Below are 17,906 nucleotides of genomic sequence, written 5' to 3'. Positions count from 1 at the left end.
AAAAAAACGTGAGTTGAGAAGTTCTCTCATAAGAAGGGTCAGAAATTCCCTGGTGGGTCCACCACTGTCCACTGCTCTTTCACCTTGACCACACTGGTCTACAAACACCACATCAAGTTTGTTAGCCGTTGGAGGCAGTTCCTCAAAATTTACATTTTAACTGCAGAGTGCGGAGTACCACTCTTAGGTCAGACTTTGTGGGAGACTGTGGTGGAGACTGTCGTGGAGGCCGTGGTGGAGACTGTCGTGGAGACCGTGGTGGAGACTGTCGTGGAGACCGTGGTGGAGACTGTCGTGGAGACTGTCGTGGAGACTGTGGTGAAAACTGTCGTGGAGACTGTGGTCGAGACTGTGGTGAAAACTGTGGTGGAAACTGTGGTCGAGACTGTGGTGAAAACTGTCGTGGAGACCGTGGTGGAGACTGTCGTGGAGACTGTGGTGAAAACTGTCGTGGAGACCGTGGTGGAGACTGTGGTGGAGACCGTGGTGGAGACTGTCGTGGAGACTGTCGTGGAGACTGTCGTGGAGACTGTCGTGAAAACTGTCGTGGAGACTGTGGTGAAAACTGTCGTGAAAACTGTCGTGGAGACTGTGGTGAAAACTGTGGTGGAAACTGTGGTCGAGACTGTGGTGAAAACTGTCGTGGAGACCGTGGTGGAGACTGTCGTGGAGACTGTGGTGAAAACTGTCGTGGAGACTGTGGTGAAAACTGTCGTGGAGACTGTGGTGAAAACTGTCGTGGAGACTGTGGTCGAGACTGTTGTGAAAACTGTCGTGGAGACTGTCGTGGGGACTGTCGTGGAGACTGTGGTGAAAACTGTCGTGGAGACTGTGGTCGAGACTGTGGTGAAAACTGTGGTGGAAACTGTGGTCGAGACTGTGGTGAAAACTGTCGTGGAGACCGTGGTGGAGACTGTCGTGGAGACTGTGGTGAAAACTGTCGTGGAGACCGTGGTGGAGACTGTGGTGGAGACCGTGGTGGAGACTGTCGTGGAGACTGTCGTGGAGACTGTCGTGGAGACTGTCGTGAAAACTGTCGTGGAGACTGTGGTGAAAACTGTCGTGAAAACTGTCGTGGAGACTGTGGTGAAAACTGTGGTGGAAACTGTGGTCGAGACTGTGGTGAAAACTGTCGTGGAGACCGTGGTGGAGACTGTCGTGGAGACTGTGGTGAAAACTGTCGTGGAGACTGTGGTGAAAACTGTCGTGGAGACTGTGGTGAAAACTGTCGTGGAGACTGTGGTCGAGACTGTTGTGAAAACTGTCGTGGAGACTGTGGTGAAAACTGTCGTGGAGACCGTGGTGGAGACTGTGGTGAAAACTGTCGTGGAGACCGTGGTGGAGACTGTCGTGGAGACTGTGGTGAAAACTGTCTTGGAGACCGTGGTGGAGACTGTGGTGAAAACTGTCGTGGAGACCGTGGTGGAGACTGTCGTGGAGACTGTGGTGAAAACTGTCGTGGAGACAGTGGTGGAGACTGTCGTGGAGACTGTGGTGAAAACTGTCGTGGAGACTGTGGTGAAAACTGTCGTGGAGACTGTGGTCGAGACTGTTGTGGAGACTGTGGTGAAAACTGTCGTGGAGACCCCGGTGGAGACTGTGGTGAAAACTGTCATGGAGACCGTGGTGGAGACTGTGGTGAAAACTGTCGTGCAGTCCGTGGTGGAGACTGTGGTGAAAACTGTCGTGGAGACCGTGGTGGAGACTGTCGTGGAGACTGTGGTGAAAACTGTCGTGGAGACCGTGGTGGAGACTGTCGTGGAGACTGTGGTGAAAACTGTCGTGCAGACCGTGGTGGAGACTGGGGTGGAGACTGTCGTGGAGACTGTGGTGAAAACTGTCGTGGAGACTGTGGTGAAAACTGTCGAGGAGACTGGGGTGGAGACTGTCGTGGAGACTGTGGTGAAAACTGTCGTGGAGACTGTGGTGAAAACTGTCGAGGAGACTGTGGTCGAGACTGTCGTGGAGACTGTGGTGAAAACTGTCGTGGAGACTGTGGTGAAAACTGTCGAGGAGACTGTGGTCGAGACTGTCGTGGAGACTGTGGTCGAGACTGTCGTGGCGACTGTGGTCGAGACTGTCATGGAGACTGTGGTGCAAACTGTCCTGGAGACTGTGGTCGAGACTGTCGTGGAGACTGTGGTGAAAACTGTCGTGGAGACTCAGGTGAAAACCGTGGTGGAGTCTGTCGTGGAGACCGTGGTGGAAACTGTCGTGGAGACAGTGGTGAAAACTTTCGTGGAGACAGTGGTGAAAACTTTCGTGGAGACAGTGGTGAAAACTGCCGTGGAGACAGTGGTGAAAACTGTGGTCGAGACTGTCGTGGAGACTGTGGTGAAAACTGTGGTCGAGACTGTCGTGGAGACTGTGGTGAAAACTGTGGTCGAGACTGTCGTGGAGACTGTGGTGAGAACTGTGGTCGAGACTGTAGTGGAGACTGTGGTGAAAACTGTCGTGGAGACTGTGATGAAAACTGTGGTCGAGACTGTCGTGGAGACTGTGGTGAAAACTGTGGTCGAGACTGTCGTGGAGACTGTGGTGAAAACTGTGGTGGAGAAGCCCATGGTGGAGAACCTTGAGATGCCCATGGTGGAGACTGTGGTGGAGACTTGATGTGGCAACACAGAGAAAACATGCAAGAGTTTATGTTGATGTAAATGGCAGCTTTACTTCTTCCAGCTGCTCATTCAAAGAGATGAGACATAAATATGCACATTTACAACAACCATCTACAACATATTATAATATAAAACCCATAAGGTAAACATTGGCAGTTCATCAAATGTGAATCATAAGTAATTTTTAGACATAGATGAGCAGTATTGACCAACTGCAACCGCTATTAAACTGTGATTCTATTGAGCATACAACAGCGTTTAAACTTTAATCAGTGCAATGCTCACATTAAGTAAATTGAATAATCGCCTTTTGAATAATAATGGCATTTCTCATTTGCACAGTATTTCTGTTTTTCCGTTCCCAAATTTAAGACCTCTTAGAATAACTTAGACTTTTGTAATAGTATGTCAGACATTTTATAGCCTTATGATGAAAGCAATTTTAAGAATTGTTGAGGACCTGCAGAAACCCTGTAATTAAGTTTCTTGTTGAATTACAACAAAGTTGCATCATGTAGTGAACTCACTATATTTGTCTCATTTTCAGACGTCCCGTGTGTTTTTTCTTCCTCTGCATCACTTTCCTATTGGGATACATTACTATATTAGTAGATCAGTTGCTGTACATTGTGACTATTTTCTGGGTGCATTATAGCTTATCCAGTCCATATGAAAGTCTTACGAATAAAATTTTTTAGTTTGCAATTTAAAAGATAAACTGTAATTAATACAATTAAATACCTAGTACTTTTGTTCAGAACCTTACCAAAGAAATCACCTCTGTGATGTCACTGTCACCGTCTGTATTAATGTCATGCTACGAAATATAAAAACATTTAAATTAGAATAAGACATTTACAGATAACATTTTAACTCTGGTAACTAACTGTACCTCACCTCTGGACGAATGTACAGTGCAGAGCACCCCAACACTCCACTTGACCTAATGGCGTGGGGAGTGCATTGAGTCAGGGGGACCACAACCCGATGTCGATTTACTTTGCAAAGGTCAAAGTTTATCCTTTCAAGTTGTGGATAAATTGCCCTCAAGAATTCCTGAAAGCCTGCTTCAGTCAGATTCTTTGGAACCTTGACGACTTTTACCTCTTCCGCTAAAAATGTACGGAAAACATAGACAACAGATAATAAAAACTGAGAAATAAATAAATCAGTTGTTCCCATGTCGTTTGTTATTTTGACTTTGGAATGTTCAGGATTGTGAATGTAAGTAAAAAAAAATTTGCACAATGATGTGACACAGAGGTCACTAATCAGCCTTTTATCCAAAACAGAAACTCTATTAGAGGCCATCGCTAACACATTCATCATTAAAAAACAGTTTAACAAACATTGGTTTTACCTTGCCAGCAGTTGAATGTGATTTGATGTGTTAACATCAGGGTAATCCTCATTGACCATGTGTTGCACCTCAGAGTATCTGGAGTCCTTCTTACAGAAAGAAAAATGATCACTCAATCAAGTAAATTTTAAACATTCTTAAACCAACCAAACAGAGAATAATGTTGATGGAAATTTGCCATTACTAAACATTTATGAAAAAAACTGTAAACAGACATCATTTGATACATTTTCAAGTGAAAGAACACATGTAAATGTCCTTAAGTGTCATTAATTAACTGGGGTCTCAGAAGTGTAACATTTCCCTGAAATACAACTCCAATTCAAGACAAAACTTTTGTGGCACACCTACACGACTTTATTCTTGAATGAGCTTTAGACAAATTTAAGCAACCAATTTAATGCTAACTGCTTACTCAGCAGTGTGACGTTGGAGATGATAACAACACAAGAACCCAGTGATGAAAACTAGGTAAAATACTTTATGCAACAGTCTTATGTCAATATAATGACATTAATACAAAGTTAGTTTAGAATTTTCACTCACATACTGGTGGAGTCTGTCACCTTTGCAGCAATGCTGTAATGCAAATCATATTAAGTCAACATCAATATGTCCAGTTATTTATTTAGAAAGAAATATACGTCTTGCAAGTTATAAGCATTGATCACTCAGAATGCACAGTTGATGGTCCCCATTGACTTCCATAGTATTTTCTTTCTTACTATGCTTGTCAATGGGGTCCATCAACTTTCTAATAAAAAAACATTCTTCAAAATATCTTCTTTTAAGTTCAACAGATTAAAGAAACTTACACAGATTTGAAACAACATGAGGTTGAGTAAATTATGACAAAATTTCCAGTCTGTGGTGAACTATCCCTTTAAGGAGTGAGAAACCTGTGAGTCTAGTGATAACTAACTGTCAGAACTACCTGTCTGAGGAAAATGTGTGACCTGCTATAGCTAAACTCATTAGTTACAATGGGCATTAAGAGTTATTAAATGAGTTCCAACAAACAGTCAGCAGTATGTCCTCGTATTGTTATGCTGAGCCAGGAATGAAGCGGAGAGAGAATCCACATGCAAGCACTACTTTAATAGCCTTTCTCTATTGTGAAAATAGTAAAATAATAAGTCGCATACCTAGTGATGCAGTGTGCTTTGTGGCTTTCAAGAACATGCAATGCCACTTGTTGTTTGCAGTTCACGCAGGTTTGCTTCAAAGGTTCCCCCTCTCTCACACTGTCAACCTAAAATGCAAATCACACAGAATATCAGAGAATATAAGGGAGAACATTTACATAATACACACAAAGAAGTAGCTGATATAGCTTACCTTTTGAATATCCCCATTTAGGGGGAGATCACATTGCAGCGGGACAATGTAAGCCACAGCTTTGTTAAGATTACTTGTTTCCTTTAGATATTCAACAGAATACCCTTCTGTCGGCATCGCTATATCTATAAGCTGTCTGCTCCTGCAGCAACGCATCAGCTTGAAGCCTCCAGCATGCCTCAGTAAAGGAAAAGACTCCTCAATTATCATCATAAACTGTTGAGGTGTGCACTTCACATCACAAAATCTGACTTTTTTGTTTTTGTTTTGTTTGGTCCGTTTGCCTGGAGGCTCATACTTTCCTCAAGACTAGGAATTTGATTTGTATTAACTATAGCACAGCAAAAAAAATGGGTGCTCCCATGGCTGGCTGGCATGTTGTTGTTTTTTTGAACCTTTACTGTAAGGTTGAAACAGTCTGCTCAAAGATCCCGTGACCTTGTTTGGTTGGTAACCTGAAAACTGACACAGGGAGGGAAATGGGAGCCGAACAGTTGGAGGCACTGCTGTTGGTGCTGAGGACAATGCAGTGACAGATCCAGCAGCAGACCCCATCAGTCCAGTAGTCGGTCCAGTCAGTCCGGCAGGTGGTCCAGTCAGTCCCATCTGTGCATGAGTCGGTCCAGTCAGTCCGGCAGGTGATCCAGTCAGTCCCATCTGTGCCGTGGGAATGCTTGAGGGTGCTGTTGATGGTCCATCTTGAACTCATGTTTGGTCCCTAAGAAGGCGACCCAGCTCCTTTATAAGTGCAGATGCCCTATATCAATGGACAAATAAAAAGCATAGACAAAAATCAAATATGGCTGCAATCAGGCCGATATATGGATTTTTTTTTTTTAAATATCGGTCATCCTGCTCTCTAAGATATTGGCCGTCAAAAAAATATATATCGGTCGACCACTAGTGGACAGAGGAGAAAGAAAAACCAAAGCAGCTACTTGAAGCTGAAAATATTGAAATAATGACATGGCCAGCTACCCCATTTCAAGTCCTGATCTACACCTGGCGGAAAATCATAATTTGGTGATAAAGTTATGTCTGAGAGACACACTACAGTAACCTAACTGTGAAAGGGACTGGAAGAAGTGTGGAACAAGGTCATAGCAGAGCTGTCAAGTGGCCGCAGATGTGAAGTCACGGAAAGCAAGGGGCTCTACACTTCCTACTACCCTTTGACTGCTGTAAAATTTAGTTGTAATCTTCATGTAAGTTCTGACTTTTTGTTTACAAGTAATAGACTTTGGCATGCTCTTGGCCACACCCATTTTCACATTTTCTGCATTGACTATCAGCTTGAATATACATCAAGTTTTTGGTTAAATCTGTAGTTTACAAAAAAGCTTTGCAGTATGACTTACATACAGCAGATAATAATTAATCCCCAAAATGTAATGTTGTTATTATATACTTTGTATATAATCTGTCATTACCAAAATGTATTATCAAATAACGTTTTACTCCAAAAATCAAACTGTTTTAAGTTACATTAACCAGCCCATTAGTTAAAATGCAAAAGTAAAAGTTAGGGTTGATTGCCATGGCTAATATCATAATCACTAATATTTAAGTCAATATTAAAATTAGTCATGTTTCAAGTATTTTTCAATCAATGTAGTTTCAGTGATCCATCCAGTAATGAAACAATTACGCCGATGATATGTTATGCCCTAAATGAATACATAATTAACTAACTGTATTTTTCTATGTACATTTCTGAAATGCATTTTCTGTAAAGCTGCTTTGAAACAATGTATTGTGAAAAGCGCTATACAAATACATTTGAATTGAACAATTGAAGCATTTGAGGGAGTCATTGAAAAATACATCTAAAATGAATTTTTAAGTAGGAATTGGTTCAATATAATGACACATTTTTAAATACACAGCCAGAAGTATTTTGCCAGAATTTTTGCCAGTTATTTCATTTACTTTGCATTCTGAATCATGCAGCATTAGGGCAAGGATGATATTTCTATCTCCCGATTCAACACTATGTCGGTACTTGGTGCTGACTCGATATACTTGCTATTTTTTAAGAATTGCTAATAAATATTGCGATTTTCCTTTTCTTTACACACACAAATTTTTTTATTTATTTCACAAGTAGGCCTATCATCCTTAACTACTGTGACGCATTGCTGCCACATACATATTATTTTGTCCACTCAATTATGTCGTAATAACGAGATGTTATGTCGTTAAAAGGACATCTTTTTAACGAGATCTTTTTAACGTTATATATATATATATATATATATATATATATATATATATATATATATATATATATATATATATATATATATATTGTGTGTGTGTGTAATCATGTACAAAATATGCCTTTATCCACATAAAATTGATAGCCAATCATGTCTTTATCATCTACGTTCAAAAAGCTGAAGAAATAGCAGCCCGCAATGGACATTCATGTTAGAAGATCAAATTCTGTACACACCTTATTAATAGCAGATGAGCCCAAAATACAAACATTGCGTTTAATTGCACATTAGGCTAAGCGTTTTCCTCCCATAGAAAACCCTCATAATAAAAAGCTTAATGTGGCTTAATAGGCTACTTCAGTGATAAAGATCAAACGCTGTACACACACCTTATTAACAAACCATACTATCCTACAGAAAAGCAGATGAGCCCAGAATATGAACGCAATGCACTGCGGTGCACAGCAAATCCTTTAAATGGTATTCAATGCAAAACATATAATCCTTTAAATGGTATTCAATGCAAAATATGTGAAATAAACATTATCTGAAAAATCAAAGTTCCATCGTATCAGCCTATTTGTCCCTGTCCGTCTCTTTTCTAAATGTTTCTTGTGCATCTGTGGTGTGTTTTATTATATATTATACATAAATTAACTACTATTATATTATACATTAACTACGTGCTTGTTTGTAAAAAGGTTGTGAATAAGTAGGCTATTCAATACGGTGACAAGTCACGTGACAAAAGAACGAAGGACTCAAACCCGAAGACTCGGGAAAATTAACTAATAATTTCTCTTTCTGGTACTGACAGAACAGGCTTTATGGGAAGAACGAAAGACTCGTGCTGCGTCCCAATTCGCCTACTTATACTACGCCTTAAAAGTATGTACTCTTTTTGTGAAGAAAAAGTACATATTTTTGAGTGTGTAGCAAAAGAGTAGGCAAGCTTTGGGACATACTACTTCGTCATCTTTAACGGACAGCTCTGTCGCGTGCATCACCGTGAACTGCCCTGTCAATCATCTCGTCACAGTTAAAATCCTCCATTCAATCTAATATAATTTCTTACCGTTTTGGAGAGAAATGTAGTAACTCGTTTATCTGCCAGTGTTTGCAATTTGAATTGTAATGATGCATTTAAAATTTAATGGCTAAACGTATCTTTACAAAAGTTCACAATGCTGCTGCAGATGCAATATAACGTAGCCAACATTGAATAAATAAATTTTCGTCAGGTTAATTGATAATTAATCACTTAAACCCCTTTATCTAAACCTTTCTACACAACCGCCGGACTCGCGAGTCCTCCATGTCTGTAGTTTTTTAACACTTTTCACTCGTGTTTGTAGTTCTAACCGAATCCTCGTCCAACACGCGATGGGTTGTGGGCAATATCAGCCGTTAGAGTGTGCATCGATCTGCACTTCGGATTCTGACCGGATATAGTAGACCGTCCGGGTCTCTTTGGAACACTCATTTCAACATACTACGATTTGGGACGTACTAGTTCTAGGCCCGAACCCGAAGACTCGGGAGAGATGAACTAATCATTTCTGTTTCCAGTACAGATTCAGAACAGAACCCATATGTTACGCAATGCGCATGCGCGGTCAACACAAAATGAACGAATAACTCTCTGAGACAACTCGATAGTCCCGAGTCATATTAAAGATTCGAATTCAAAACACATCACTAATTTTAAGCGCCATTTTCAAAAGGTGACTTCCATTTAGTTAGGTGTGTACCGTAGACAAAAGTTTTTATATTTGAACAATAAACTTTTATACAGTCCCTATATTATAATTTAAACGTTTGTATAACAGGTTGAATAGACTGTTATGAAGCAGCACCTATCCCTAGTTTGCTCTCTGTTTCAGCAAAAGTAGCCTACGATTTGAATGTTGCGATATGAGTTTAGTTACCTAATTTATCCAGAATCGTGCAATCGTCAAATAATAGAAATATTATTAATGAAATGTGTAACGTAGCACAATAAAATTTAAGATAACAATGTAATGTTTTACAATTTAAGGAGGATAACTCAGGCCGATGGAACCTGATTGAATGATAGCCCCTAAATGTAATAGCCTACCGTAAGTAACGTTAGTAGCCTAAAGTTAAAAAATATATATTTAGCCTAATGCAGAGACTTGTATGTGATTGCAAATTCAAGGTTATCTATCCTGTCTTCTATTAGTTGGTCAGTTCAAATGTACAGACTAAACTTTCACGAGGCTTAATAGTCAGTAATAGATATAGCAATTGCCTAAAGGTTATATAATTTTAAAAAGGGAAAATTACCGTTGTCGCTAGTCCGGATACATTCTAGATAAGGAGCTCGCCAATTGAAGGGTTTAGGCGCAAAATCCACAATTTCTATGTAGGGGGCGTGTCATTTGCTGTCCTTCAAATACATTGTGGAATCTTTATTGGCACGTAATTTTTTTAAATTATTATTATTATTATAATTTTTTTTAATTGATATTTTTAGAATATTTTATGGGTTAGCCCATAAAAATGTTTATATAACTGATAGAAATTCCAATTATCTAACGTTATATATATATATATATATATATATATATATATATATATATATATATATATATATATAAGATGATTTCCATTACACGAGAGTAGATGTTAAAACTTCATGTTGATTTGTACTCGGCTTTCGCCAAGATAATCACCAACTAAGACGTAGCTTTACAGTAACCTATGCTTCTCCATCCATTTACGCTTCTTTCCATCTAGTGACGTGAATCTTCTGTCTGGTGTTAATACAGTGTATTGCGCGTCAGCACACACAACGGCTGCAACCACAGTGCGGTCCCCCATAACAACCCTCTGGATTGAGCGGAGTAGGGAACATCTCTAGGGTCTTCAAGTGGGCACCTTCCGTCCTCAGTGTTTCGTCGACTAGCCCACGACACCTCAAGAGGGCTCGACAGTGACTCTGGCGTCCCAGAGTCACCCCCCTCCGTCCCCCACTCAACTCAGCCCAGCTTACTGACCTCTACTTCCCTCTTGCTGCTGAGACCTAACCACAATCTCACAATCTCTCCGCAACCCAACCATACGCGCCAACCCGTTTGACTAAGGCTGTCGAGCCCCACTGGTGCGTTAATATGCAGTTTCAGTGGCAACGGTTCCGTATGCCATACCACCTACCACAAAACACAATATCTGCCCAACCACCCGTCATTCACGCAATATACACAGGAACGTAATGACTGTGAATACTATACAACCTATACAAATAAACCAACAGTTGCTGCTGAGACCTAACCACAATCTCACCGCAACCCAACCATACGCGCCAACCCGTTTGACTAAGGCTGTCGAGCCCCACTGGTGCGTTAATATGCAGTTTCAGTGGCAACGGTTCCGTATGGCATACCACCTACCACAAAACACAATATCTGCCCAACCATCCGTCATTCACGCAATATATACAGGAACGTAATGACTGTAAATACTATACAACCTATACAAATAAACCAACAGTTGCTGCTGAGACCTAACCACAATCTCACAATCTCTCAGCAACCCAACCATACGCGCCAACCCGTTTGACTAAGGCTGTCGAGCCCCACTGGTGCGTTAATATGCAGTTTCAGTGGCAACGGTTCCGTATGGCATACCACCTACCGCAAAACACAATATCTGCCCAACCACCCGTCATTCACGCAATATACACAGGAACGTAATGACTGTAAATACTATACAACGTATACAAATAAACCAACAGACCTTTCAAGTTTTCAAGAATTCTACGAAACCGTAGCATGGCGGCCTGTACACAGCCAGCTAGAATCTTTCCGTCTCAACCACAGCCAGTTGCTGCTCCTTTCTGCTGCTTCAGATAAGTTCTTTACTGTACGACGCAACTCTTGGCCACTGAATCCGACGTCTCTGAGGAACCGGGTTGTAGAGTGTGCCACAAAACCACGACAACCCACTTCCACTGGATAAACCTGGACTCTCCATCCTCGCTGTTCTGCTTCAGTGGCCAGATGAGCATACCGCAGTTTCTTCCTCTCATATGCCTCATCTACCGCATCCTCCCATGGCACTGTTAAATCTATCAGTTGAACAATGCGTGCTGATCCAGACCACAAAACAATATCTGGTCGGAGGTTAGTGGTGGCAATCTCAGGTGGAAAAATAAGCCGTTGATCAAGATCAACCAGCATCTTCCAGTCCCTAGCAGCTTCCAGTTGTCCTGGGCGAGAATTGGTGTTAGCACCTTTTCTTGGTGGTTGCTCGCCTGGGCGGAGGAATATTGTCTTCTGCGTGTAATGTTTTGCTAGAACAGGCGGCAATTTATTGGTCATACTACGCTTGCCTTCCAATGCTAAAGCCAAACATCGCAATACTTGGTCATGGCGCCAAGTAAACCGACCCTGGCTAAGAGCCACCTTACATCCTGTCAAAATGTGCCTTAATGTGGCAGGTGATGAACACAAAGGACAAGATGGATCCTCTCCTACCCAGAGGTTTAGGTTCTGCGGTGATGGGAGAACATCTTATGTTGACCTAATAAGGAAACTGATCCTACTCTCTTCCATTGACCAAAGGTCTTGCCAGCCCATTTTGCGTTGTTCCACACTCTCCCATCTCATCCACTCTCCCTGCTTGGCCTGGGAAATGGCCTTTATACATCTCATCTCTCCTCCTGCTTTCGCACCTCGTTGACTACCAGCTTCCTCCTTTGGGCTGGGCCTGCCTTGTGCCATTTAGGAGGAGCTAAACTGAGCCCAAAACCCCCTCTTCCATGCTGTACCTGTCCCACGATATCCCCAATTTGAAGGTCAGCCTTTGCCTCTACTACAGATTTCTTTGCTGACCACTTTCTACCAGTTTTTACCACAGGGGCTGTCTCCCTTACACATTTGTCACGTGACTCTGCTAAAGTCATTTCCAGTCTGACCTTGGCACACTTAAACTCCTCGGTTAAAGCAGAGACTGGCAGCGGCAATACTCCTTTACTATAAAATCCCACTCTGCTGAGGCAGCGTGGAACTCCCAACCATTTCCTGATGTATGAACTTATTAACGCTTCCAGCTTATCCACTGTTGTCAAAGAAACCTCATACACAGTCAGTGGCCACAGCAACCTTGGCAGTAGACCAAACTGAAAGCACCAGAGTTTCAGTTTGCCTGGTAGAGCACAGCTGTTTATGCTCTTCAACCCTTCCACTGCTTGTCGTCTAACTTCTCCCACTCGAACTGTGTCCTTTAGATCCCCATCGTACCAATATATATATATATATATATATTATTACGGTATATATATATATATATATATATATATATATACATACATACATATATATATATATATATATATATATATATATATATATATATTATATTTTATTTTTATTTATTTATTTATAAATGTCGACACAATCTTTTTCCGTTTAACTTGATCACTTAAATTCAAATTCGATGTCGCGACAAACTCGTTTGGATACACTTTTTCAAAATGGGCTTTCACGCAAATGACAGACTTGCTAGTTCAAAGGCGAATTAAGTCTAGGCGTATAATAGGTCTATTAAGTCTAGGCTTTTTTTTTTTCTGTGAAATTCGGAATAAGCAGTGGGTTGCTCCATTTTAAATATAGCCCTATTAGCCTACAACCAAGCATTATTTTCAATCTACAATCTAATAAAACCAAATTAGAAAAATAATTCAACTGCATTCGTTTCTGAATATTGCTTGATGATCAAGTCTAAATAGTCTTTGTAACGAAGTTACCCCCCCCCCAAGAATTCAGGTTGATTTTTCGTTCTGAGGTAGAACTTTTGTTGAACAGCTGGAATATTCGATTTTAACACGGGCCCATGAAACGCCCCTATCCTCTGATTTTTTTTATTGAATTTTCAAAATTACAGAATTTGAAAAAAAAGTTCTTGACATTTATTTTACACATTTTCATATTAGGTAAGTAGGCCTATAACTTGAAACGAAAAAAAGAAAAGAACCAAACAAAAGATGAAGGGCATAACACACAAATCAGAGGAAAGGGGCGTTTCATTCCCGCCCACGTGTAGAAATCGAATATTCCAGCTGTTCAAAAGTTAAAAGACCCTTTCCAACCGAAAAGTCATTTGATCTTAAAAATAAAATTTAACATACGAGGAAGTTTAAAATGTGCTATATCAATATATCCATGCCTTTTAATATATTACTATTTTTCTTAAATGACTTATGAGGCGCATCATTTATTGCTGCATCTCTTCTGTTTGACTGCACAATTTTATTAGAAAAATGTAAAAAAGATTATATATGCTATAGCCTAGATGTTGCTGAAATCCCAAAACACTGTATTGGAGAAGTGTACTGATAACACAATTGTAAACTTCAACATTTAAAGCAAAATCAGTTATACATATATCTTTGCAGTTGTTTTTTTTCCTCTTCATGTTTTTAATTTGAAATAAAATGACAAGAATTCATTTCAACATGTTTTATTGTTCTCAATAGGCTACAAAGTTTATGTAATTCAAAATACTGAAAAAAATGGCAGGTTTACTGTATAAGGTAATGATCATAAAAGCTTAAAGTAGTATGAACACGTTTCACATTCCAGTACTTTAATTAATGTGATCCAACTAACTTTATTTCGAACCAATGGAAGTACCAAAATAAATCATTACAAAGCATTCCTCATAAAGCTGTAATTTTCTTATAAAAATCTGTTCAGCAGAGTCCATACACAGTGATGACATGATGGTAAGTACATCAGTATGAAGTTGTAATAGCTGTGCCAATTTCATCGTGTTCCTTAGTTCTTGCCTGGAATCTCTTGACTGGTTTGGGATCCCTCTGTGGACATGTGCAAGACACAAATTATTGAAAAATGTGGTCTGTTACGACTACATAGGATCCTATCCTAATATTTTAGGGTATGTGTAAAGTGTAGAAGTGATTTGGTTCAGGAAATGTGCTATCAGGATGATGTCCATTAAAACATATGCTCCAGTTCCAAGGCCCAAATCCATCAACCGGAAGTTGAAGCCAAACACGGGGGCCGCCATTGTAGCAGAACTTCACCTACTGTTAGCATTACATTGACTCCCATTCATTTTGGCGTCACTTTGACAGCGAATAACTTTACATCTGAGGCGTTTAAAGACTCCATTTGTCCATTATTTATTTCTAAAGAAACACGACAATGTATAAAGGGCTCCATTACTTTGTATCTTACGTTATGGCCCCGTAGAAGCCGTTTTTGTAAAAATAGGCTAACGATTGCGCCATAACCACTCGACTCTCTGTCGCACAATAGAGAAATTACCGTAAAGACAGAAAGAGAAGCTCGCAGGCAATTAGGGGGACATGGAGGCAAAATTACAAAATTATTAAATCAGAATACTTAGGAAAAGTTGCTCCTGCTGCTAGCTCATGGACAGCTCCTACTCACACTCTCAGTCTCTGCAAGATTCGGAAGGGAATGATTCAGATTTCTCTTGGCACAGCTACTAGAAGACACACAGGTTGCTCACGTCACATCTACGTCGTCAAGCTCAGTTTGAGTCTGCGCAGTACGCTTGACCATCAGGAAGTGAGTGCTTCTAATGGGCTTCACTTTTCTCTGTTGAGTCCCAATGGGGTTGCTGCCTCCATTTCTTTTACTGTCTATGTCCAGAACTCAATCCATAATCTTTTAATTGTTAAGAGCAGCATGGGAATCGGGGCAAATTTGTATGGTTTCTATAAACAAAAGACAAAAGAAATTTAAATCTTAAATCAAATATGTAGATTAAAGTTTTTCATCAGAATTGTACACCACCACCTCCTGAAAAGAATATATATATATATACAGTGCTATGCATAAGTGAACACACTCATGCTAAAGTTGACTAAAAAGAGGAATAAAAAAAAATCATATTTTGGAAATTGAACTTAATGGCTTAATTAAAAAAATTAGGAAAAATCCAACTTTTAAGGACACCAAGTTTTTTTGAAAATGAATAATGTATCGTAAATAAATAAATGTTCTTCCTTAAAATACAGGGTGCATACGTCAGGACACCACTATGTTAAATTCCCATAGAGGCAGCAGATTTTTAGTTTTAAAGGCCAGTTACTTCATGGATCCAGGATACTATGCATCCTGATAAAGTTCCCTTGGCCTTTGGAATTAAAATAGTCCCACATCATCACACACCCTTCACCATACCTAGAGACTGGCATGGTTTATCTCAGTTAGGCTAATAGCTGGTTTGATTTGTATTGAGAGATGATCTTATGGAAAGTACCCCATGCCAATCTCTAGGTATGATGAAGGGTGTGTGATGATGTGGGGCTATTTTAATTCCAAAGGCCAAGGGAACTTTATCAGGTGTCTAAACTTATGCATAGCACTGTATATGTGTGTGTGTGTGTATATATATATATATATATATATATATATATATATATATATATGTATATATATATAACTCACTGACACAGCTCACATTAGCATAATGTATGCGTGTGATGTTGTAGTAGAACCCAGAAGCCCTGCACTGTCTATACAACATAAACAGCATAGGAGAATGAAAGGGAAGGAGAAATTTAACCCAACCTCTGGGTTTGTCCATATTTGACCCAAAATTGGGTTAAAACAAACAAGCATTTTTTTTTTTGTATTCTTGTGGTATCATAACATTAAGGTTGAACCACTGGAGACACATGAGTATTATAATAAGGTCTAATACCATTTTGGGCCTTAAGTGTCATTTAAATTGCTATGGAGGGATCATAAAGCTCTCGGATTTCATTAAAAATATATGAATTTGTGTTCAGAAGATGAACGGAAGTCTTACAGGTTTGGAACGACATGAGGGTGAGTACTTACTGCCAATTAATATTTTTGGTTGAACTATCCTCTTTAAAGTTGAATAGACTGAAAGCTTAAAGTAAATATCTCTTCTATGCAAATTTTCAAAACTTCTGATGAGAGTTCTATCTACCCCAACTTACTGGGAGCGATATTAGAAGATCAATGTGTGTAGGTGAGAGCCAAGTTGGTGGAACATGCAATACAGAAATAAATGTCCATCCCCTGCAAAACAATATAAACAATACAAAAGTTTAAACTTTTATATAGAGACTTGACTGCACTGTAACATGTTGAAAGTAGTCAAAATCATAACTGGTTTTATGCCATACTGCCATCTCCTACCTAGCCTGGCTCCGCCCTCTTACGTACTTCCTCTCAATTTTATTTTTCCTTCAGTACTACGTCTGGGTTTGCTGTATATTCTTGGCGTTTCGCCTATCAATTTTTTACCAGTCCAATCACCGAACAGAGGGAGTGGCTGAGAACGATGAAGTTGAGGTGCGCTAGTTTGAGTTGTAGATATAAGTCACGACCAAACGTCAGCGATTGGTTATGGCATGCATATCCAGAGTGACTCTGGGCAGATCCAATAGTTTTTAACTTCAGCAGAATACCCACCTTCAAGGAAGTTAACGCTTGTCAATGGAGAATGGACAGACTCTCTGTACAAATGAATTGTACGAGAGTCTGTTAGGACCAGACCATCTCCTACCTCCTTTTTCAGAAGGAAATAAATAAATAATTATTATAAATATTAAAAAAAAAAAAAAATTCTCATAACATTGAACAGGGGTAACACTAACAACTTCACAAAAATGGTACTCACAAATAAATCCATGTTCCTTTGCAGACCAAAAGACAACAAACTGTCCTTAACTATCAGCTCGTTGGCTGGTTTGCTCACATCCAGGTCTAAGGCTGCGTTCACACTGCAGGGGCTTAATGCTCAAATACATTTTTTTGCAAGGCCGTTCACATTTCCAATTAAATGCAACCTTTTGTGATCTCCTGTTGTGAACGTGAACGTGAAATGAGCCAGAAGTGACCCGCATGCTAGAGATGCGCGGTTGGCGGTTACAGCCGCGGACTCCGCGGATAAACCGCGGATTGGGCGGATGACGTGACGAAAAATAATATTTTAATTAAATTCGGGCGGGTGGCGGGCGGTTGAACCAATCTAATGAAAAATATATGTATACATTGTTAAATATTGTTATCTATGGAAGCTTGTTTCCGCCACTAAATAAATAAATAATAATAATGATTGCGACTTTTTATCTCACAATTCTGACTTTTTTTCTCACAATTGCGAGTTTACATCTCGCAATTCTGACTTTATTTCTCAGAATTGCGAGATATAAAGTCAGAATTGCGTGATATAAAGTCGCAATTGGGTGTTATAAAGTCAGAATTGTGAGATATAAAGTCACAATTGCGTGTTATAAAGTCAGAATTGCGAGAGAGAAAACTAAGTATTCTGACTTTTTTTCTCGCAATTCCGACTTTATATCACGCAATTCTGACT

The 17,906-nt window shown here is 39.9% G+C and overlaps 1 protein-coding gene and 1 long non-coding RNA gene across 2 annotated transcripts; both read right to left on the bottom strand.

Annotated features, from left to right (window-relative positions):
- Window positions 1–2,080: 2,080 nt before the first annotated feature.
- Window positions 2,081–6,099, bottom strand: LOC143718474 (uncharacterized). The gene is made up of 8 exons (XM_077209535.1): window positions 5,317–6,099; window positions 5,124–5,230; window positions 4,525–4,557; window positions 3,979–4,064; window positions 3,516–3,730; window positions 3,385–3,435; window positions 3,146–3,202; window positions 2,081–2,608 (listed from the first exon to the last, which is right to left on the bottom strand). Exons 1-8 carry the CDS (start codon window positions 5,527–5,529, stop codon window positions 2,081–2,083), a joined length of 1,290 nt encoding a protein of 429 aa, XP_077065650.1. The 5' UTR covers window positions 5,530–6,099.
- Window positions 6,100–14,191: 8,092 nt separating this feature from the next.
- On the bottom strand, window positions 14,192–17,429 carry LOC143718511 (uncharacterized). The gene is made up of 6 exons (XR_013196417.1): window positions 17,208–17,429; window positions 17,000–17,096; window positions 16,724–16,884; window positions 16,522–16,603; window positions 14,977–15,264; window positions 14,192–14,376 (listed from the first exon to the last, which is right to left on the bottom strand). It is a non-coding gene; the product is annotated as an uncharacterized LOC143718511 (long non-coding RNA).
- Window positions 17,430–17,906: the final 477 nt, after the last annotated feature.

The sequence above is a fragment of the Siphateles boraxobius genome, unplaced genomic scaffold (assembly GCF_051911475.1).
Source record: "Siphateles boraxobius isolate OS27281-9 unplaced genomic scaffold, OSU_SipBor_1 61, whole genome shotgun sequence".
Taxonomy (NCBI): Eukaryota; Metazoa; Chordata; class Actinopteri; order Cypriniformes; family Leuciscidae; genus Siphateles; species Siphateles boraxobius.
Note: the sequence above shows the minus strand (reverse complement) of the source record. Positions and strands in the feature narration are given on the sequence as shown.